The 23946-nt window shown below is 36.8% G+C and overlaps 1 protein-coding gene across 8 annotated transcripts in view; it reads right to left on the bottom strand.

Annotated features, from left to right (window-relative positions):
* OMA1 (OMA1 zinc metallopeptidase) overlaps nucleotides 1-23946 on the bottom strand; it is an 83498-nt gene that overhangs the window by 15484 nt on the left and 44068 nt on the right. For 6 of the 8 annotated variants that reach the window (XM_033435405.2, XM_004273794.3, XM_049698963.1 and 3 more), the window contains one exon: nucleotides 11473-11622. In XM_033435405.2, coding sequence (XP_033291296.1) covers nucleotides 11473-11622 — 150 coding nt within the window. Of the gene's footprint in view, nucleotides 1-2912; nucleotides 2943-2968; nucleotides 4204-11472; nucleotides 11623-23946 lie in introns of those variants that run through there. The other 2 variants (XM_033435409.2, XM_049699037.1) reach the window with 2 other exon arrangements.

Genomic DNA, 23946 nt, shown 5'->3' with positions numbered 1-23946 from the left:
AGTGCCCTTATAAAAAGAAAAGACACTACTGCAATCACTGTCTCCACCAAGTGGGATATAGGGAGAAGGCAGCTAGCTGTCTGAAAGCCAAGAAGAGAGACCTTACCAGAAACCGAACCGGCCATAACCTTATTATTGGACTTCCAGCCCTCAGAATTGAGAAAAAGTGAATTTCTGTTGCTTAAGCCAGAGCCCTGACCTTGTACTTCTAGCCTTCAAGCCTGTGAAGAAATGAATTTCTGTTGCTTAAGCTACCCAGTCTATGGTATTTTGTTATGGCAGCCCAAGATAATACACTATTCCTCCTCCTTTATTTTCCTCCCTAACACTTATTACTGACTAACATACAATATATTGGTGATTTATTCTGTACAGTACTAGTTTATTCTATTCATTGTCTGTCACCCTTTACTACAGAATAAGCTTCCTTAAGGCAGGGTTTTTTGTCTATTTTGTCACTGAACCTACAATTCCTACAATCTGGCACATAACAAGTAATCAATAAATATTTGTTGAATGCATAAAATACAGATTTAAAACATCTTAAATGTTGATATGGCACGGTAAGAAATAATACACTTCTGTGATGATATTCAAGGAAAACATTAAAAAAATAAAAATATGCAATCTTTAATAAGTTAAATTAAAAAAAAATCAAAGTTACCAAGATTTGTATTCTCAGAGGACCAAAGAATCTTTCCTAATTTTCTTGATCTTTTCTCCTCCTATGGACCTCATCTACTACAGGCTCTGTCTTCCTCTTACCAATTAAATGTGGAATCCACCTAATACTGCTAACTGTCTAGGATTATTTTCTTTGCTTATTTCCTAAGTGAACTCGCTCTCACTGCTTCAACTATCACCTTTTTTTGGTGACTTTGAAATCCTCATCTCTGGCCTAGACACCTCTGTACTATGGTGCTAGATTCCCAACTGCCTCAGGCATACTGTCAGGAATGTCAAAGGACATGAGCTTTAGGTAGAATATAACATTGTCCTCACTTAAGTAGGAAAAAACCTTAAATAAAATCTAACCCAAAATAGGAAGTCTTTAGTAGTATACAGACTCACATAATTCTATATATTGCCTGAGGAATCACTTTCTTCCATTACAGAAATTAGACCTATGATAGTAGGGAATTCCAATCTCTGAATTATGACTATGTGTTCTAATTAACAATATACTCACGCCTTAACTATCAGTTTCACTTCAACCACTGAATTATTCCCAATATTGTAGTAGAGCTTTATTACTTTCAAATTGAATTTTATCACTTGGGGGGAAAATACAAGAAATTATATGAGTTTTTCAAATTAAGTTTCTGAACTAGCATAGTTTATTTTTAGAAGAAAAATATCTCTCAGTTTTTTTCTTTGCCATTGGCTTCCAAATAACATATCAGTTTCTCCAACCATTTTTCTTCATACTCACTAATCAATTCATTATTATTTTAAAGACTTTTCAAAGCACATTTATTACTTCTTTAAAGATCCTTAGTTCTCTGATAATGAAATGAAAACCTGGAATTTAGGACAGGCATCAGATAAAAGTTGGGTAGAACTTATTATCCATTTTAAGCGAACCATATATTTTTAGAATTTCACTAAGCAAAAATAAAAAAGAAAGGAAATTCTAAGAGAAAACCATGTGGTTATTATGGCTTTAGAGATAGGTTAAGCCTCCCAGGGTAGTATGAGGTCCCTGGGTGTTGGATGGCACTAAGAAGACTCTCAGAGTCAGTGCTCTTCAATACAAACCAGTTACTAATGAAACATGTATTGTCCCAGTCCTATGTTGTCTTTTAAGACTAATAATTACTACACATTATATCAAGTAAATTTCACTGCTGTTTCTTTCTCACATATTTTTTCTTCAAATTAAGAGTATAAATGAAATATATTTAGGATAGGTCTCAAGAAGATATGTCTGGCTGTCCCCAGTGTTCATTAAAGGCACAAAGTATGCTCAAAGTATCAACAAATCTTGTCATCATTCCTTTCAAAATAAATCCAAAATCTGACCACTTCTCTCCCTCTCTTCTGCCTCCATAATCTCTTACCAGGATTATTTCAAGAGCCTATTAAATAGTCTTCCTGATCCCATCCTTGCCCCACTACAGCCCACACAGGAGCTCCAGCTATCACTATAAAACACTTGAGTCAGATCAAGTCCCTCCTCTGCTCAAAACCCTCTCTTAGCTTCCCATATCACTTGAAATAAGAGTCAAGTTCTTACAATGGTTTAGACGACCCTTTACCGCCTGGCCCCCATACACCTCAATCATTCTCCCCTCCCTTATTACATTCAGCCCCAATGTCTTCCTTGTTATTCCCTGAACACACCAAGCATACTTTCACTTCAGGTCCTGTGATTTGCTGCTTCCTCAGCCTAAAAGATTCTCCTTCCACATACCCACAGGACTTGCTCCCCTGCTTCTTTCCAGATTCTGCTTAGTGAGGTCTTCCTTGACAAACAAACAATGACTAGTACACATTCTCTGCTTCCCAGCCTTCTCTCCTACCTTTAACCTGCTTTGTTTTTCTGCAATGTGCTTATCGCTGCTTGACATACTGTATGTATGTCTGTTTGCTTGTTTATTGTTTGCATTACCTAACTAGAAAGTTAGCTCCAAGAATACAGAGACTGTTTTGCTCCTTGCTCATTCCCCAGCAACAGAACACAGAATGGTAGATTAGCAATGAACATGAATAAATATTCATGAATGAATTAATGCACCTTATGGTAATTTCTTATCCCTAATGAGATGCAGGCTATTCTTCCTTCAAAATGTATACGACTGTATTTCTACTTTTCTTAAGATAATTAATATTCTTTAATATATTAAGAATCATTTTGTACTTACCTTAGCATCTGCAAATATCAAGACCACGTATTATTTCTTTTGTATCTTTCCTATAATAGGTAGTCAATGTTTGTTCATCTGAATTTGAAGACATATTTAAAGATAGTTTTATAATACATCTGTATCTGTTGTGTTATCCTTTAGCAAATAAGCCCAAAACCAATTCTTAAATTGGTAAAGAATATTCTGCTTTTATAACCAACCAGCAAATTTAATGCCAGTGAGACAGAAGGGAGCATGTAGCCTGGCTTAAAGATGTCTGACATTCATTTTGTACCTATGTGGAAAGCACAGAAAACATTCCGACTGATGTTAAATCAAAAGGTTTTTAGAAGATAGTGAATACTAGTTGGGAGAAAGCTGCTTCAGCTTGATACATTAATGAATTCTACAAAAATAAAAGAGAAAAAGAAGAGCACATGGCACATGCTTGATTCTATCTTAAAAGAAATAACCAGAAAGCAAACTAATAATGAAGGATTTTTTTTTTTCCCTAAGAAAACAAATTCCAGTGTCACTACTAGAATTAAGACCCAGTTGACCCAAAATTTTTGTACAACTCATTAACTGGTGTGTTTAATGATAAGCTTAAATCACTAAGAAAAGATTATGATCAGTATGATGAAAAATACACCTTGAGTTTTAGACTTTCACCAAATTTTTTAAAATTAAAAAGTATGAACCTAAAAAGAGTAAAGCTTCACCATCAAGAAAAGTCAACTAGGGGAGAGGGGGAAGATGGCGGAAGAGTAAGACACGGAGATCACCTGCCTCCCCACAGATACACCAGAAATACATCTACACGTGGAACAACTCCTACAGAACACCTACTGAATGCCGGCAGAAGACCTCAGACCTCCCAAAAGGCAAGAAACCCCCCACGTACCTGGGTAGGGCAAAAGGAAAAAGAATAAACAGAGACAAAAGGATAGGGACGTGACCTGCACCAGTGGGAGGGAGTTGTGAAGGAGGAAAGGTTTCCACACACTAGGAAGCCCCTTCGCGGGCGAAGATTGCTGGTGGCAGAGGGGGAAGCTTCAGAGCCGCGGCGGAGAGCACAGCAACAGGGGTGCTGGGGGCAAAGCGGAGAGATTCCCGCACAGAGGATCGGTGCCGACCGGCATTCACCAGCCCAAGAGGCTTGTCTGCTCACCTGTCGGGGCGGGTGGGGCTGGGAGCTGAGGATCGGGCTTCGGTCGGAGCGCAGGGAGAGGACTGGGGTTGGCGGCAAGAACACAGCCTGCAGGGGGTTAGTGCACCACGGCTAGCCGGGAGGGAGTCCGGGGAAAAGTCTGGACCTGCCGAAAAGGCAAGAGACTTTTTCTTCCCTCTTTGTTTCCTGGTGTGAGAGGAGAGGGGATTAAAAGCGCTGCTTAAAGGAGCTCCAGAGACAGGCGCGAGTCGCGGCTAAAAGCGCACACCTCAGAGACGGGCATGAGACGCTAAGGCTGCTGCTGCCGCCACCAAGAAGCCTGTGTGCGAGCACAGGTCACTATCCACCCCTCCCCTCCCGGGAGCCTGTTCAGCCCGCCACTGCCAGGGTCCCGTTATCCAGGGACAAGTTCCCCGGGAGAACGCACGGCGCGCCTCCGGCTGGTGCAACGTCATGCTGGCCTCTGCAGCCACAGGCTCGCCCTGCATCCATACCCCTCCCTCCCCCCAGCCTGAGCGAGCCAGAGCCCCCATATAGGCTGCTCCTTTAACGCCCTCCTGTCTGAGCGAAGAACAGACGCCCTCCGGCGACCTACATGCAGAGGCGGGGCCAAATCCAAAGCTGAACCCTGGGAGCTGTGAGAACAAAGAAGAGAAAGGGAAATCTCTCCCAGCAGCCTCAGAAGCAGCGGATTAAATCTCCACAATCAACTTGATGTACCCTGCATCGGTGGAATACCTGAATAGACAACGAATCATCCCAAACTGAGGAGGTGAGGTGGACTTTGAGAGCAAGATATATTATTTTTTCCCCTTTTCCTCTTTTTGTGAGTGTGTATGTGTATGCTTCTGTGTGAGATTTTGTCTGTAGAGCTTTGCTTTCACCATCTGTCCTAGAGTTCTGTCCGTCCACTTTTTTTGTTTCTTTTTCTTTTTTTCTTAAAAAAATTTTTTTTCTTAATAATTATTTTTTATTTTAATAACCTTCTTTTATTTTATTTTATCCTTTCTTTCTTCCTTCCTTCCTTCCTTTCTTTCTTTCTTTTTCTTTCTTTCTCTCTTTCTTCCTTCCTTTTTCTTTCTTCCCTCCTTCCTTTTTCTTTCTTCTTTCTTTCTTCCTTTCTTCCTTCCTTCCTCCCTCCTTTCTTTCCTCCTTCCTTCCTTCCTCTTTCTTTCTTTCTTCCTTCCTCTTTCTTTCTTTCTTTCTCTCTTCCTTCCTCCCTCCCTCCCTCCCTCTATCTCTTCCTTCCTCCCTTCCTCCCTCCCTCCCTCCCTTCCTTCCTTTCTTTCTTTCTTTCTTTCTTCCTTCCTTCCTTCCTTCCTTCCTTTCTTCTTTTTCTCCCTTTTCTTCTGAGCCATGTGGATGAATTGCTCTTGGTGCTGCAGCCAGGAGTCAGTGCTGTGCTTCTGAGGTGAGAGAGCCAACCTCAGGACACTGGTCCACAAGAGACCTCCCAGCTGCACATAATATCAAATGGTGAAAATCTCCCAGAGATCTCCATCTCAACACCAACACCCAGCTTCACTCAACGACCAGCAAGCTACAGTGCTGGACACCCTATTCCAAACAACTGGTAAGACAGGAACACAACCCCACCCATTAGCAGAGAGGCTGCCTAAAATAATAATAAGGCCACAGACACCACAAAACACACCACCAGACGTGGACCTGCCCACCAGAAAGACAAGATTCAGCCTCATCCACCAGAACACAGGCACTAGTCCCCTCCACCAGGAAGCCTACACAACCCACTGAACCAACTTTAGCCACTGGGGACAGACACCAAAAACAACGGGAACTATGAACCTGCAGCCTGCAAAAAGGATTTTTGCAGTAAGATAAGAAAAATGAGAAGACAGAAAAACACACAGCAGATGAAGGAGCAAGATAAAAACCCAACAGACCTAACAAATGAAGAGGAAATAGGCAGTCTACATGAAAAAGAATTCAGAATAATGATAGTAAAGATGATCCAAAATCTTGGAAATAGAATAGACAAAATGCAAGAAACATTTAACAAGGAACTACAAGAACTAAAGAGGAAAGAAGCAATGATGAACAACACAATAAATGAAATTAAAAATACTCTAGAAGGGATCAATAGCAGAACAACTGAGGCAGAAGAACGGATAAGTGACCTGGAAGATAAAATACTGGAAATAACTACTGCAGAGCAGAATAAAGAAAAAAGAATGAAAAGAACTGAGGACAGTCTCAGAGACCTCTGGGACAACATAAAACTCACCAACATTCAAGTTATAGGGGTTCCAGAAGAAGAAGAGAAAAAGAAAGGGACTGAGAAAATATTTGAAGAGATTACAGTTGAAAACTTCCCTAATATGGGAAAGGAAATAGTTACTCAAGTCCAGGAAGCACAGAGAGTCCCATACAAGATAAATCCAAGGAGAAACATGCCAGGACACATATTAATCAAACTATCAAAAATTAAATACAAAGAAAACATACTAAAAGCAGCAAGGGAAAAACAACAAATAACACACAAGGGAATCCCCATAAGGTTAACAGCTGATCTTTCAGCAGAAACTCTGCAAGCCAGAAGGGACTGGCAGGACATATTTCAAGTGATGAAGGAGAAAAACCTACACCCAAGATTACTCTACCCAGCAAGGATCTCATTCAGATTTGATGGAGAAATTAAAACCCTTACAGACAAACAAAAGCTGAGAGAGTTCAGCACCACCAAACCAGCTTTAAAACAAATGCTAAAGGAACTTCTCTAGGCAAGAAACACAAGAGAAGGAAAAGACCTACAATAACAAACCCAAAATAATTAAGAAAATGGGAATAGGAACATACATATCGATAATTACCTTAAATGTAAATGGATTAAATGCTCCCACCAAAAGACACAGATTGGGTGAATGGATACAAAAACAAGACCCATATATATACTGTCTACAAGAGACCCACTTCAGACCTAGAGACACATACAGACTGAAAGTGAGGGGATGGAAAATGATATTCCATGCAAATGGAAATCAGAAGAAAGCTGGAGTAGCAATTCTCATATCAGACAAAATAGACTTTAAAATAAAGACTATTTCAAGAGACAAAGAAGGATACTACATAATGATCAAGGGATCAATCCAAGAAGAAGATATAACAATTGTAAATATTTACACACCCAACGCAGGAACACCTCAATACATAAGGCAAATACTAACAGCCATAAAAGGGGAAATCTACAGTAACAGATTCATAGTAGGGGACTTTAACACCCCACTTTCCCCAATGGACAGATCATCCAAAATGAAAATAAATAAGGAAACACAAGCTTTAAATGATACATTAAACAAGATGGTCTTAATTGATATTTATAGGACATTCCATCCAAAAACAACAGAATACACATTTTTCTCAAGTGCTCATGGGACATTCTCCAGGATAGATCATATCTTGGGTCACAAATCAAGCCTTGGTAAATTTAAGAAAATCGAAATTGTATCAAGTATCTTTTCCGACCACGGTGCTATGAGACTAGATATCAATTACAGGAAAAGATCTGTAAAAAATACAAACACATGGAGGCTAAACAATACACTACTTAGTAACGAAGTGATCACTGTAGAAATCAAAGAGGAAATCAAAAAATACCTAGAAACAACAACAGCAACAAAAATACCTAGAAACAAATGAAAATGGAGACACGATGACCCAAAACCTATGGGATGCAGCAAAAGCAGTTTTAAGAAGGAAGTTTATAGCAATACAATCCTACCTTAAGAAACAGGAAATATCTCAAATAAACAACCTAACATTGCACCTAAAGCAATTAGAGAAAGAAGACCAAAAAAACCACCAAAGTTAGCAGAAGGAAAGAAATCATAAAGATCAGATCAGAAATAAATGAAAAAGAAATGAAGGAAACAATAGCAAAGATCAATCAAACTAAAAGCTGGTTCTTTGAGAAGATAAACAAAATTAACAATCCATTAGCCAGACTCATCAAGAAAAAAAAGGAGAAGACTCAAATCAATAGAATTAGAAATGAAAAAGGAGAAGTGACAACTTTCACTGCAGAAATACAAAAGATCATGAGAGATTACTACAAGCAACTCTATACCAATAAAAATGGACAACCTGGAAGAAATGGACAAATTCTTAGAAATGCACAACCTGCCAAGACTGAATCAGGAAGAAATAGAAAATATGAACAGACCAATCACAAGTACTGAAATTGAGACTGTGACTAAAAATCTTCCAACAAACAAAAGCCCAGGACCAGATGGCTTCACAGGCGAATTCTATCAAACATTTAGAGAAGAGTTAACACCTATACTTCTCAAACTCTTCCAAAATATAGCAGAGGGAGGAACACTCGCTCCCAAGCTCATTCTACAAGGCCATCATCACCCTGATACCAAAACAAGACAAAGATGTCACAAAGAAAGAAAACTACAGGCCAATATCACTGATGAACGTAGATGCGAAAATCCTCAACAAAATACTTGCAAACAGAATCCAACAGCACATTAAAAGGATCATACACTATGATCAAGTGGGGATTATTCCAGGAATACAAGGATTCTTCAATATATGCAAATCAGTCAACGTGATACACCATATTAACAAATTGAAGGAGAAAAACCCTATGATCATCTCAATAGATGCAGAGAAACCTTTCGACAAAATTCAACACCTATTTATGATAAAAACCCTGCAGAAAGTAGGCAGGCCATATATGACAAACCCACAGCCAACATCGTCCTCAATGGTGAAAAACTGAAACGATTTCCACTCAGATCAGGAACCAGACAAGGTTGCCCACTCTCACCACTCTTATTCAACATAGTTTTGGAAGTTTCAGCCACAGAAATCAGAGAAGAAAAAGAAATAAAAGGAATCCAAATCGGAAAAGAAGAAGTAAAGCTGTCACTGTTTGCAGATGACATGATACTATACATAGAGAATCCCAAAGATGCTACCAGAAAACTATTAGAGCTAATCAATGAATTTGGTAAAGTAGCAGGATACAAAATTAATGCACAGAGATCTCTGGCATTCCTATACACTAATGATAAAAAATCTGAAAATGAAATTAAGAAAACACTCCATTTACCATTGCAACAAAAAGAATAAAATATCTAGGAATAAACCTACCTAAGGAGACAAAAGACCTGTATGCAGAAAATTATAAGACACTGATGAAAGAAATTAAAGATGATACAAATAATGGAGAGATATACGATGTTCTTGGATTGGAAGAATCAACATTGTGAAAATGACTCTACTACCCAAAGCAATCTACAGATTTAATGCACTCCATATCAAACTACCACTGGCATTTTTCACAGAACTAGCACACAAAATTTCACAATTTGTATGGAAACACAAAAGACCCCGAATAGCCAAAGCAATCTTGAGAAAGAAACACGGAGCTGGAGGAATCAGGCTCCCTGACTTCAGACTCTACTACAAAGCTACAGTGATCAAGACAGTATGATACTAGCACAAAAACAGAAATATAGATCAATGGAACAGGACAGAAAGCCCAGAGATAAACCCACGCACATATGGTCACCTTATCTTTGATAAAGGAGGCAAGAATATACAGTGGAGAAGACAGCCTCTTCAATAAGTGGTGCTGGGAAAACTGAACAGGTACATGTAAAAGTATGAGATTAGAACACTCCCTAACACCATACACAAAAATAAGCTCAAAATGGATTAAAGTTCTAAATGTAAGGCCAGAAACAATCAAACTCTTAGAGGAAAACATAGGCAGAACACTCTATGACATAAATCACAGCAAGATCCTTTTTGACCCACCTCCTAGAGAAAGGGAAATAAAAATAAACAAATGGGACCTAATGAAGCTTCAAAGCTTTTGCACAGCAAAGGAAACCATAAACAAGACAAAAAGGCAACCCTCAGAATGGGAGAAAATATTTGCAAATGAAGCAACTGACAAAGGATTAATCTCCAAAATTTACAAGCTCATGCAGCTGAATAACAAAAAAACAAACAACCCAATCCAAAAATGGGCCGAAGACCTAAACAGACATTTCTCCAAAGAAGATATACAGATTGACAACAAACACATGAAAGAATGCACAACATCATTAATCATTAGAGAAATGCAAATCAAAACTACAATGAGATATCATCTCACACCAGTCAGAATGGCCATCATCAAAAAATCTAGAAACAATAAATGCTGGAGAGGGTGTGGAGAAAAGGGAACACTCTTACACTGCTGTTGGGAATGTAAATTGATACAGCCACTGTGGAGAACAGTATGGAGGTTCCTTAAAAAACTACAAATAGAACTACCATATGACCCAGCAATCCCACTATTGGGCATATATCCGGAGAAAACCATAATTCAAAGAGAGTCATAAACCAAAATGTTCATTGCAGCTCTATTTACAATAGCCAGGAGATGGAAGCAACCTAAGTGTCCATCATCGGATGAATGGATAAAGAAGATGTGGCACATATATACAATGGAATATTACTCAGCCATGAAAAGAAACGAAATTGAGTTATTTGTAGTGAGGTGGATGGACCTAGAGTCTGTCATACAGAGTGAAGTAAGTCAGAAAGAGAAAAACAAATACCGTATGCTAACACGTATATATGGAATCTAAGGAAAAAAAAAATGGTCATGAAGAACCTAGGGGTAAGATGGGAATAAAGACACAGACCTACTAGAGAATGGACTTGAGGATATAGGGAGGGGGAAGGGTAAGCTGTGACAAAGTGAGAGAGTGGCATGGACATATATACACTACCAAACATAAGGTAGATAGCTAGTGGGAAGCAGCCGCATAGCACAGGGAGATCAGCTCGGTGCTTTGTGACCGCCTGGAGGGGTGGGATAGGGAGGGTGGGAGGGAGGGAGACGCAAGAGGGAAGAGATATGGGAACATATGTATATGTATAACTGTTTCACTTTATTATAAAGCAGAAACTAGGGCTTCCCTGGTGGCGCAGCGGTTGAGAGTCCGCCTGCTGGAAGTCGTGTCCCGGTCTGGGAAGATCCCACATGCCCCGGAGCGGCTGGGCCCGTGAGCCATGGCCGCTGAGCCTGCACGTCTGCAGCCTGTGCTCCGCAACGGGAGAGGCCGCAACAGTGAGAGGCCCGTGTACCGCAAAAAAAAAAAAAAAAGCAGAAACTAACACACCATTGTAAAGGAATATACTCCAATAAAGATGTAAAAAAAAAAAGAAAAGAAAAGTCAACTATACACACCAATTTATTCACTAAGACTTGCGGACTAGCAGGATTTTACTTTTCAGTCAAATCCTTTGAAAACTGATGGTAATCAAAATAGGTGATTATTTATTCTATGTTTTTAGCAGAATTAGCAGAAAGCAAACTAATACAAAGGATTTCTTTTCTAGTGCTCTTTTTCTAAGCACAAGAAGTAAACTATTAAAAATAAATGATACAATAAAAATAATGTCTCGCCTTACGCAGTGTTAGCTTACCTGAGGTATGAGTCTATCCAAGTGCTCAGCTCGATTTCCATGAGAAGGGTGTGTAGATAACCATTCTGGCAACTTGGGAAGACCATGGAGGCTTTCTGCAAATTCCATCTGTTGCCAAAACACTGAACTGGCTCTGACGTCCACACAAGCCTAAAATCAAAATTAATAAAAGCACAAAGTAAGTTTAGTTATGAGGACATTATTTTAAATTTACCTTTATGTCATTACATGTTTTAAAATTAAAAATATTTTCCATTATCATTTTAATAAAAGTAGAATATGCTCATTGCTTTAAAAAAAACTCAAAAAAAACCTTCATATAAAGATTTTGAAATCTAATCTGCTATTAAACTGTACTAAAGAAACTTTACTCTTCATCTATACCACTAGACTAATTAGGAAAAGACCTCAAATAAATATAAAGAAAGACAGTTTTGCCCATTTTTGAATCAGGATTTTGTTGTTGTTGAGTTTTAGAAGTTCTCTATATATTCAGATATTAATCCCTTATCAGATATATGATTTGCAAATATTTCCTCCCATTCTGTGAGTTGTCTCTTTTTACTCTGTGGATGGTGTCTTTTGATGCAAATTTTTTTCTTTTTTCATGAAGTCCAATTTGTCCATTTTTTATTCGGTCAACTGCACCTTAGGAGTCACAGCTAAGAAATCATTACCAAAACCAGTGTTGTGAAGCTTCTGCCCTATGCTTTTCTCTAACAGCCTTATTGTTTTGGGTCTTACACTCAGGTCCTTAAAAAATTTTGAGTTATTTTCTGTATATGGTGTTATGTAAGGGTCCATATTCTCTCTTTTGTATGTGGATATCCTGCTTTCCCAAGCACTATTTCCTGAAAAGATTGTCCTTTACCCATTTTCCACCCTCGACAAAAAAATGATTTGACCATATGTGTGAGGGTTTATTTCTGGGCTACCTATTCTATTCTATTAGTCTATATGCCTTTCATGCTAATACCACATTGTTTTGATTACTACAAATTTGTAGTTAGTTTTGAAATCAGGACGTGTGAGCCTTCTAAGTTTTGTTCTTTGAAAAAGATTGTTTTGGCTATTCAGGTCCCTTAAGATTGCATATGAACTTTAGGATGGGTTTTGCTATTTCTGCAAAAAAGAAGTCATTGGAATTTTGATAGGGATTACAACTGAATTTGTAGATTGTTTTGGGTACTGACATTTTAACAATATTAAGTTTACAATCCATAAACACAGGATGTTTTTCTATTCATTTATGTCTTCTGTAAGTTGTTTCAGAAATGTTTTGTAGTTTTCACCATACGAGCCTGTCACCTCCTTGGTTAATTCCCAAGTCTTTTATTCTTGTGGACGCTACTGTAAATGGAATTATTTTTGTTGTTTCCTTTTCAGATTGTTCACTGTTCATGTATAGAAATACAACTGATTTTTGTGCGCTGACTTTATATTCCGCTACTTTGCTAAATTTGTTTATTAGTTTAAACAACTTTTTTGGTAGAGTCTTTAGGATTTTCTACATACATGATCATATCATCTCCAAAGAGAGATAATTTTACTTCTTCTTTTAAAATTTGGATGCTTTTTATTTCTTTTTCTTGCTGACTAGAAACTTCCAGTACTTTGTTGAATAGAAGTGAAAGTGCGCATCCTTGCCTTGTTCACTATCTTAAAGGAAAAGCTTTCAGTCTTTGCTGCTGTGGGCTTTTCATATATGGTTTTTATTGCAGTGATGGAGTTTTCTTCTTACCTCTATTTTGTTGCATGTTCCTTACCATGAAAGGGTGTTGAATTTTGCCAAATGCTTTTTCTGTATCAATTAAGATAATCATGTGGCTTTCTTCCTTCATTTTGTTGATACAGCATATCACCTTAATTTTTATATGTTGAACCATTCTTGCATTCCAGGGATAAATCTCATTTGGCCACGGTGTATAATCCTTTCAATAGGCTGCTGAATTATATTTGCTAGTATTCTGTTGAGAGTTTTTACATCAATGTTCTTAAGGGATATTGGTCAGTAGCTTTCTTTTCTTGTAGTGTCTTTGTCTGGATTTGGTATTAGAATTATACTGGTTTCACAGAATGAGTTAGGAAGTGTTCCCTCCTCTTCAGTCTTATGGGAAAGTTTGAGAAGGACTGGTATTAATTCTTCTTTAAATGCTTGGTAGAATTCACCGGTGATGCTGTCAGATCCAGGACTTTGCTCTGCTGGAAGATTTTGATTACTGATTCTCAATCTAATTACTAGTCACCCTTACTACTGCTTTTACTGTGTCCTATAACTTTTGGTATATTATGTTTTCATTTTCATTCATCTCTAGTATTTATTAACTTCCCTTGGGATTTCTTCTTTGAATTCATTGGTTGTTTAAAAGTATATTGTTTAGTGGAGGCTAAATAATATGCTACTAAACGACCAATGGATCACTGAAGAAATCAAAGAGGAAATAAAAAAATACCTGGAGACAAATGAAAATGAAAACATGATGATCCAAAACCTATGGGACACAGCAAAAGCAGCTCTAAAAGGGAAGTTTATAGTGATACACTCTTACCTCAGGAAACAAGAAAAGTCTCAAATAAACAACCTAACCTTACACCTAAAGAAACTAGAGAAAGAAGAATAAACAAAACCCAAAGTTAATGGAAAACTGATGAATTCATAAAAGTGCTAACAGAAGATCAAGATGAAAAAAAATTAATTACATGGGATTGAGTGAACTGATGAGGATGATTATAATTTTTGTGACTTTCTGTTTGGAAAAAAAAAAAGACTGCCAAACGTTAAATAAATAAATAAATTTGAATTCTTAAAAAAAAAAACAAAGTTAGTAGAAGGGAAGAAATCATAAACATCAGAGCAGAAATAAAATAGAGACTAAAAATAAAACATAGAAAAGATCAATGAAACTAAGAACTGGTTCTTTGAAAAGATAAACAAAATTGATAAACCTTTAGCCAGACTCATCAAGAAAAAAAGGGAGAGGACTCAAATCAATAAAATTACAAATGAAAAAGGAGAAATTTACAACTGACACCGCAGAAATACAAGGGATCATAAGAGACTAGTACAAGCAACTATATGCCAATAAAATGGACAACCTGGAAGAAATGGACAAATTCTTGGAAAGGTACAACTTTCCAAGACTGAACCAGGAAGAATTAGAAAATATAAACATACCAATCACAAGTAATGAAATTGAAACTGTAATTAAAGATCTTCCAACAAACAAAAGTGCAGGACCAGATGGCTTCACAGGTGAATTCTATCAAACATTTACAGAAGAGCTAACACCTATCCTTCTCAAATTCTTCCAAAAAATTGCAGAGGGAGGAGCACTCCTAAGCTCATTCTACAAGGCCACCACACCCTGATACCAAAACCAAAGATATCAAAAAGAAAGAAAATTACAGATGAATATCACTGATGAACATAGACACAAAAATCCTCAACAGAATACTAGCAAACTGAACCCAACAATACATTAAAAGTATCATACACCATGATCAAGTGGGATTTATCCCAGGGATGCAAGGATTTTTCAATATCCACACATCAGTCAATGTGATACACCACATCAACAAATTGTGGAGAATAAAAACCATATGATCCCAACAGACACATGAAAGAATGCTCAACATCATTAATCATTAGAGAAATGCAAATCAAAACTACAATGAGATACCATCTCACACTGTTCAGAATGGCCATCATCAAAAAATCTACAAATAATAAATGCTGGAGACGGTGTGGAGAAAAGGGAACCCTCTTGCACTGTTGGTGGGAATGTAAATTAATACAGCCACTATGGAGAACAGTATGGAGGTTCCTTAAAAAACTAAAAATAGAACTACCATAAGACCCAGCAATCCCACTATTGGGCATATACCCTGAGAAAACCATAATTCAAAAAGAGTCATGTACCAAAATGTTCATTGCAGCTCTATTTACAACAGCCAGGATATGGAAGCAACCGAAGTGTCCATCAACAGATGAATGGATAAAGAAGATGTGGCACACATATATAATGGAATATTACTCAGCCATAAACAGGAACGAAGTTGGGTCATTTGTAGGGACATGGATGGATCTAGACACTGTCAGAGAGAGTGAAGTTAGTCAGAAAGAGAAAAACAAATATCGTGTATTAACGCATAATATATGTGGAACCTAGAAAAATGGTACAGATGAACCGGTTTGCAGGGCAGAAATAGAGACACAGATGTAGAGAACAAACGTATGGACACCAAGGCGGGAAATCACGGGGGATAGAGGGGGGTGGGGGGATGAATTGCGAGATTGGGATTGACATATATACATAAATATGTATAAAATAGATAACTAATAAGAACCTGCTGTATTAAAAATAAAATTAAAATAAATAATAAGTGAAATAAACCAGTCACAGAAGGACAAATACTACACAATTCCACTTATATGAATGAGGTATTTAAAACAGTCAAACTCACAGAAGCAGAGGGTAGATGGTGGTTGCCAGGAGCTAGGGGTAAGGAGAAATGGGAAGTTGCTATTCAACAGGCATAAATTTTCAGTTATGCAAGATAAATAAATTCTACAGATCTGCTGTACAACATCATGGCTATAGTTAACAGTAATGTATTATATACTTAAAAATTTGTTAGGAGGGTAGAGCTCATGTTAAATGTTCTTACCACAATAAAAAAAAGAAAAAGAAGTGATAATTATAGATCAAAATACAAATATTTTAAAAATAAATATTTAGCCCATCACAAGCATAACTCGCTTGCCTCAGTAAAAATTATGGTAAAGTAAGGAATTTGTGTTTATCAAGTGTCTGTAAGTACATAAAGATAGAAAGAATGAGACTTTCTAGACATTTCCTTTTTAAAAGAGAACTAGTAATGGCCACAGCTGTTCAAAAGAAACATAAAATATGTTTTAGTAAAATACATTGGTCCTGGAATACTTTTTGAGACATTATGCTGGGGTAATGGGAAGAGACTGGGTGTTAGAACCAGAAAGACTGGGTTCAAAATACCAGTTATTTATTTTATTTAAATAATAATCACTTACATGATACTATGTTACAGATATTAATTCATTATATTAACTCATTTAATCGTAACAACCTCATGCAGTAAATCCTATAATTATGCTCATTTTATAGATCAAAGAAACCAAGGCCCACAGAGGTCAAATAATTTGCTAAGGTAACACAGCCAGTAAGTGACAGAGCTACAATTTGAACCCAAGGAGACCGATTCCAGAGTGTGTGAACTTGGGCCAATAATTTAGTCTGCAGGAGTCTCAAATTTATCTGTAAAAATGAAATTAAAGCAGTGGATCATTGGGATTAAATGTGGCAACTCTTGTAAAGTACCAAGCCCAGAATCTAGAACATAGTAGACACTATTTTTACTCTTCTTTTCCCCTGGTGAGCAACCACAGGCCTATGGTTATTGCAGGATCCGCAATACGATCATAAGTGATTATGTCATGAATTTAAAACTAAAGAAGGATTTAGTTTATTTAGCTTATAATATCAATATGCAAGAATGTGCATTAGGGGATATATTAATTGACAAGTTGCTACTATTCAACTAAAAACTCATATTCATAAGAGTACAACAGTATAAGAGTTATTCTTATAATCTGAACACTTCCCAAGGTCAAAACAATATTAGAGAGAAATATATGATTAGACCTAGACCTAGTACACCCTACCTGTAGCCAAAATTTTCATTAGAACTACAAAGAAGAAAAGTGTCTCTGAATTGTGCTCTCTCTATTCACCTAGACTCTCCAACCAAACTCACGCCAGCCATGACCCTCTCCAAGAGGTAAATTCTGACACTAGCAGTTCTGAATTTTTTTTGGAATGGCATTAACACCCTACACTTGTCCCAGTCATTCTGGCATTCTCTCCTCTATTCCATGTAGACATGTGGTAAATAAAATAGCCATCTGAAATAATACTACAAAGGACTGTGGGAGAAGGGTAACTAGACTCCTAGATGTAGAAGAATACTCTGAGGCTATTTTAAAATTAGACTTAAAGGAACTAAAACAGATAGAGAAATGGTCATCTTAGGGGCATCTGCAGATGGCCAAAATTGTTCCTAGCAGGTTAAAGTATGATAAAAAGTTCCATTTCAGAAATAGAAGGGGAAAACTTTACTATATGTGAGCCCTTTGACAAGTTACTTGCTTTCTCTATCCCGCAGTTTCATACGTAAAAACGAACCTAAACTTCACAGGGTTGCTATGAAGATTAAAAGAGTTAGCACATTTAAAACACTCAGAACGTGTGCAGCACATGAAGAAATGATAACTATTATCATTGTTGTCAAAATCATCATCAGTGTTATCAGCACTACTGTTATCACCGTCATCATCATCTACCAGGGAACTAGTTTATTTCAGTCTCTCACTTTAACAGGTTCATTTTCCCAATACTGCTGATAGATGACATTGCCTGTTAAAGCTCACTTTACTTAATAACCCACTTCTTGTCTAAACAATATTTTTCTAGTCAATAATTTAAAAAAGCTCTTTTCCAACTAAATGTGATATAGTCTTGGGATGGTTACAGCTAAACCATCCTCAATATATGCCAATCTCTCTTATTTAAAAAGAAAGAAAAAACTTTGACTTATCAAAACTATTTTATGTACCCTAACAAAGAGGAAAAATGAGACTGCCATTATTTTATAATTCATTTCATTTTAAAATTTTCTGCATCTTTTGATTTCCAACATGTCAGTTCATCATCAACATAATTTTAATAAATTTCATGTATTTATTTTTTTTCTCTATCCTGAAGTTTTATCATAAGATTCAATACTAGTGCTGAAATCACAGCAACTAAAAAAATTAAACACAAAAGCTTGTCTCATTTCTCTAGGTGGAACAATTAGGTTCAAAATGAGATGTAATGCATAATATTTGCATTATGAAAGTTTACTTCATAACACACCTAGTAAGTGAAATGTTCTCATTTATTATTTTTTCTTTCTTAAATGAATCACTGAAAAAGAACCTAAGATATTAACCCAAATAGAACACAAAGATAGTTTGCTATGAAGAAGGCTCAGATTACTAACCTGGAAAACTCGGAGACCTGAATTCTAGCCCTGGCTTTTGCTACTAACTAGCTGTATGTTATCAGACAAATCACTGCAACTCTTTGGAACCTAATTTCCTAATCTGTAAAAGGAGAAGGTGGATCAGATGATCTCCAATTTTCCTTCGTGCTCTAAAAGTCTGTGATTCTATAACCTATTATTTTACAGAAAATTTAGAATTTTGAATTTTCTCTTATTCCTATGATGAAAGTAGATTTTGCTTATTACCTATTTCTCTCACTAGATGGTGCTACCTGCATAGTTATTCAGGTTACTTGAAGAAATAACCCAGCTATGTATCTCAAGAGGGGCACTTACAAGCTTTTGGGGCTAGACTCCTCTCTCTGCAGAGCTCTCCAGGCCACCATAGTATATTTAATATCCCTGCCCCCTCCATGCCCATTAAACACCAGTAATCCTACCTCCCAGTCACTGTGACAATCAATAACAATCATATACAGTGCCCTAAGAGGCTGTCCTCTAGCGTAGGACCACTAAAAGAAAATTCGTTTTCTTTCTCATCTTCAAGAAACAGATATTCAAAATTATAGTTTTCTGTGAAATCAAATAAACAAAAGTCATTTCTGTAAATGACTGTAAAGTGTCAAATTCTCTTTACAGTGACAAATGAATACACACACAACAAAATCAAATACTTCACGGGACACCTTTTTGTCAGCTGATAACTGGACAGCTAGCTGTTATTCTGCACTTGGGACACCTCAGTCCTACCAGTTTTTATAATTATATTTTTCATTCTGATTATTTATGTAATGATAAAATATCTCATAAATGAAAATTTAAAACTACAACTATAAAAATGTAAAGATACAAAATAAACTCACAGCCAACAGCAGAGCAGATGTAGAGTATCTCTAGAGGAGGCAAGCTGTATATTTTGAAAGAGGCCTCAGAGTAACTTGATTTTAATGAGTTTTCCATATTGTTTAGCTCTTGGCCTTAAAATCTCATAAACCAGTGGGACAGCACATGACCAATAGATTCATCTCTCAGGAACAGTTCCCCTTAATCAAGCTCACAAGATTGACATAAAATAAGAATGCCAACTTACTAGTTTACAGCAGTAACTATAACTGCCCAAACTACAAGGGCACAGGGCATTTGTGTCCTCAAGTCAGCATGTTCTCTCCCTCATAGGCATGGTACAAAGGAAGCCAGACTATAATCAGAAGGTTGCCTAATAAGGATAGAATTAGGAATAAGAGAATTATGTGATCTGAATATTAAATGGCAAGAAGTCAAAAGAGTCTGATGCATCAGTGTCCAAAAAGAGGACACAAGCCACAAATAAGAATCAAATTCAGGATGTTCAAATTTACCTTTGAGGTAAATGCGATCATTATTGCTATTTTTCAGAGTAAAAAATAGACTTGAAGAGGTTAAAGGGTTTACCTACTCACGTTGAGGAGACAAGAGCTCAAACCACAGGTCTGACTCTGGAGTCCAAGGTCCCAACCGTCATGCTGGATAAGGTATAAAATCCGAAAATTGCTAATGAGAAGTCTCTACCTACTTTTCAGTTTTATCTCTTGACACTGGTGCTCTTGAATACTACCTACATTTTAGCCATACAGAATTCTCAACCCCTGGACTAGACCATCATTTCTGTTGCCTTTGAACATGCTGCCTGCCATGCCAAAAACACACCCGTCAACATCTTCACCAGGCTAATTACCACTTGTGTAACTATTGTGTATCCCTACATTGTAGTAAATGATAGGTACACACTAAATATGTTGATCTAATAAATGAAAATTAACCCAATAGGTCAGAGAAAAGCTATGTACATCACTTAAAAAGAGTGACATCTGGGCCTCAAAGATCTGTCTTCTACTTGCTTGTATTAACAAATAGGAAAGAGAATGTGCCAGTCAGAAGTAAGAGGTTATTCAGCCCAGAAACTGAAGAATCTGGTGGAAATGCTGGCCAATGACCATCTAAGTCTTACCTTGAGAAAGTGAGCATCCTAGCTCACTGAACCTGCCTCTTATTTGTGGCATGGGGGAGAACAGAATGCAGGTGAGTATGATTGGAGTCAATGAAAGCTATAAGGAGGTTGTGCAGATGCTGACAGCAGAAATGGAAACATAGTAAGATACACTTTATAGAGAGAACAACCAGGACTTGGTGAAAGATTACATGCAAATGATAAAGAAGAGGGAAGTACTAAGGAGGACTCCAGATTTTTTCCAAAAGCAACTGAATAGAAGGTGGTATAATCTGGGGGAAAGGAAGACTAGAAGAGAAATAGGTGTGTGGAGAAATCAAGGATTTAACATTGAATATATCAGGTTTGAAATATTTGTGAAATAGAAAGAGGAAATAACAGCAGACATTTGAATATAAATAATTAGAAGATTCACGCTCTTAGGACCTTAACTGTATTAACTCTGTGATATAGGTCCTATTATTGTTCCTTTCATACTGATAAGGAAAACTGAAGTACAGAAGGGGAAGATAACTTGCCCAAGATCACAGAGCTAGTACTGTCTCTGGCAAAGCAGACTCTCAAGCTTAGGAATTCTGGCCCCAGAGCTCACTCATTATCACTAGGCTATTATTGCTTCCACGGCAGCTGACCGACAGCCCCACGCCGCAGGAACTCCAGAACGGTTCAGCACTTGGCATCCAGAAGAGAAGGGTTGACATAAAAAGACTCAAGTAGAGAATTAAGTAAAAGTCTCCACAGTGAACGAGAAAACGCCCACCTCCTCTCCCGGCTCAACCCCTAAACAATTTATAAGATTCTTCTGCAAAGACAACTGAATAGCCACAGAGAAAAGACATATATATATATATATATATATATATATAAATTCCATATGGAAATTCCCAAAGAAAGAGCTATAACCTTACAGTGAAGTCCACTATCCCAACTTTTGCATACAGAGCTTCTGAAAAGTTTAATGCCTTCTTATAAAATATGGACAGAAAATCACGAATCACAAATTTGGGGATTTACACTTCCATCCACCAAAGTAACTAGTACTGGACCTGTCCTCCCAAAATGAATAACTATAAAATGGAATGAATCTAAAAGGCACACGTTTTCAAGTAATAGACAACAGACAGGACAAGACTATGATCCTTGAGAGAAGAGAAAAACATGAGTGATTCCAAGATTTACCCCTGTTCTCTGCCTAGGGGCAGTTTCCTGACCACACCACAGGGAGGTAGAACCCAAGCAGAGAATGGTGAGCTTGACTGAGCTAAGGTATTAGAAAACAGGAGTTTAAAGCTGCAGAAGTTGCAGGAATCTGTGGGGCAAGCTGTCAGAAAGAGTTTGCCCCAGAAACTCGTGTGGAGTTTACTTGGAGATTCCTTAAACTGGATTTCATCAAAATTAAAAATGCTTGCTCTACAAAAAAAAAAAAAAAAAAAAATCCGTTAAGAAAAGATGACCCACAGATGAAGAAAAACAATTTTCAAATCACATATCCAACAAACGACTGTATCCAGAATATGTAAAGAACACTCTAAAGTCAATAGTAAGAAAACAATCAGACTAAATCTTTTATAACAAGAAACTAATCGTGTCTAAACTTAATGAGTCAATAAATTACAAAATAAACTCATTATGTAGAAATATAGAGGTAAATAGCAAAAAGAAGTTAAGGTGATTTTCACCTCTGGGGTATAAGGCAGGGGGCAGTGAAGGCTGTTATTTCTCATTATGAGTTTATAACACTAAATTACTTTCTATGCTATAATGAAATGTGGGCTACACAAATAGATACATATATTTTTTAAAGGGGAGTATGGTTAATAGTATCAAATGCTACTAAGGAGAAGAACATGATAAACGTGGCAAAGTAAGCATGGGATACAACAATATACAGGTAGACAAGCAGACCTTGAGAAGTGTAACTGTGGTAGAGGGATAGCAAACTGGAGCATGGACTTTGAAATCAAACACACTCAAGTTTGAATCATGGCTTTACCATTTTGTACCTGAGAACAAGAAAGTAACATATCTGGGCTTCAGTTCCTTTATCTACACAATAGAGGTAATGATAACAACTACTTCATGGAGTTACTGTAAGGCTTAAATTAGGCAATGCATATAAAATACTAAGCAAAGTACAGGAACATAGTAAGTATTAAACGGCAGATGACGGTGTTATTATCTAAAAAGGTGACAGAGTAAGCGGTAGTATAAATATAATATTTCAGGTTTTCATACTATTTCTCCCTTTGGCAGGAAAGAAATACTTGTATTCAGAGATTGCATTTTTATATCCTAAGTGCTCCATAACAAAGATGTTAACTTATCAATATTAGATAACATCTTATATTGAAGATGTTGAATTGAATATATATATTCATGACTTCACATCTGTAGCAATATCATATTCTCCTTTGAACTAAATAAACCATAATACCAAAAGGTCACTAGTCCATAACACAATACTTAGTGTGCTTTAGAACATAAGATCATAGTTTCATCTATCAAGATATACTTTTAAAAAAATATATGGCTTGCATTTATAAATAATCAAAGGAATATCAATATTTCTTTAATAACTTCTCTAATTTCATTCCTCTTTTTTTTTAATAAAACAGGAAATTTACCAAGTCACCTCAAAACACAAAACAGGCATTTGATTACTCAAAGTTGTAATTTCCAAATCTGCCTGGATATCAGAATCACTTGGCAGCTCCTAAACATTTTCAGATTCAGACCTTCATCATCTAGCTACTGAATCAGAACTGCCAATGGGGAGCCTAGAATATGTATTTTTAAAATATACTAATCAAAACATAATAAAAGGCCATCTGCAAAAGAAGAAATAAAGGAGCCAATGAAAATGAAGCATTATGTTCAACCTGACTGCTAAGCAAGAAAATTTAAGTCTTAAAAGCAATGAGATTTCATTTTTTATCCAAATTAACAAAAAGAGATTGAAAACAGTACTGAAGTGGGTATTAAAAAAAGGCATCCTGAGTTGTCACTGGTAAGATTTGCTATTAACATTTTGAAATAATTGGGAGTATCTTTTAAAATAAAAATTGAAATGCCAGTAATCCCACCCTATAGCTATTAAAGCCCAAGGAGCAGAAGGATATGAGTATAAGGTTGATGATTTCAGAATTATTTGCAATAAAAACAACAACCAAAAAAAAAAGACCAATAAATAACCCAAAAGTTCATTAATAGATACCTAATTAAATGAGTTATCCAAATTACACAATATTAGGTAGCTATTCAAAAGACTAAGTTAGGGCCTTCCTCTCCTAACAGTGATGGAGTCAAGTAGCTTATTATAGCAGACTGACGTTCCTATCAGAAAAGATTAGAAAATCTGGATAAAATATAAATAATATTTGCTCAAAGGTATTGAAGAGTTACCA

The sequence above is a fragment of the Orcinus orca genome, chromosome 1 (genome assembly GCF_937001465.1).
Source record: "Orcinus orca chromosome 1, mOrcOrc1.1, whole genome shotgun sequence".
NCBI lineage: Eukaryota > Metazoa > Chordata > Mammalia > Artiodactyla > Delphinidae > Orcinus > Orcinus orca.
Note: the sequence above shows the minus strand (reverse complement) of the source record. Positions and strands in the feature narration are given on the sequence as shown.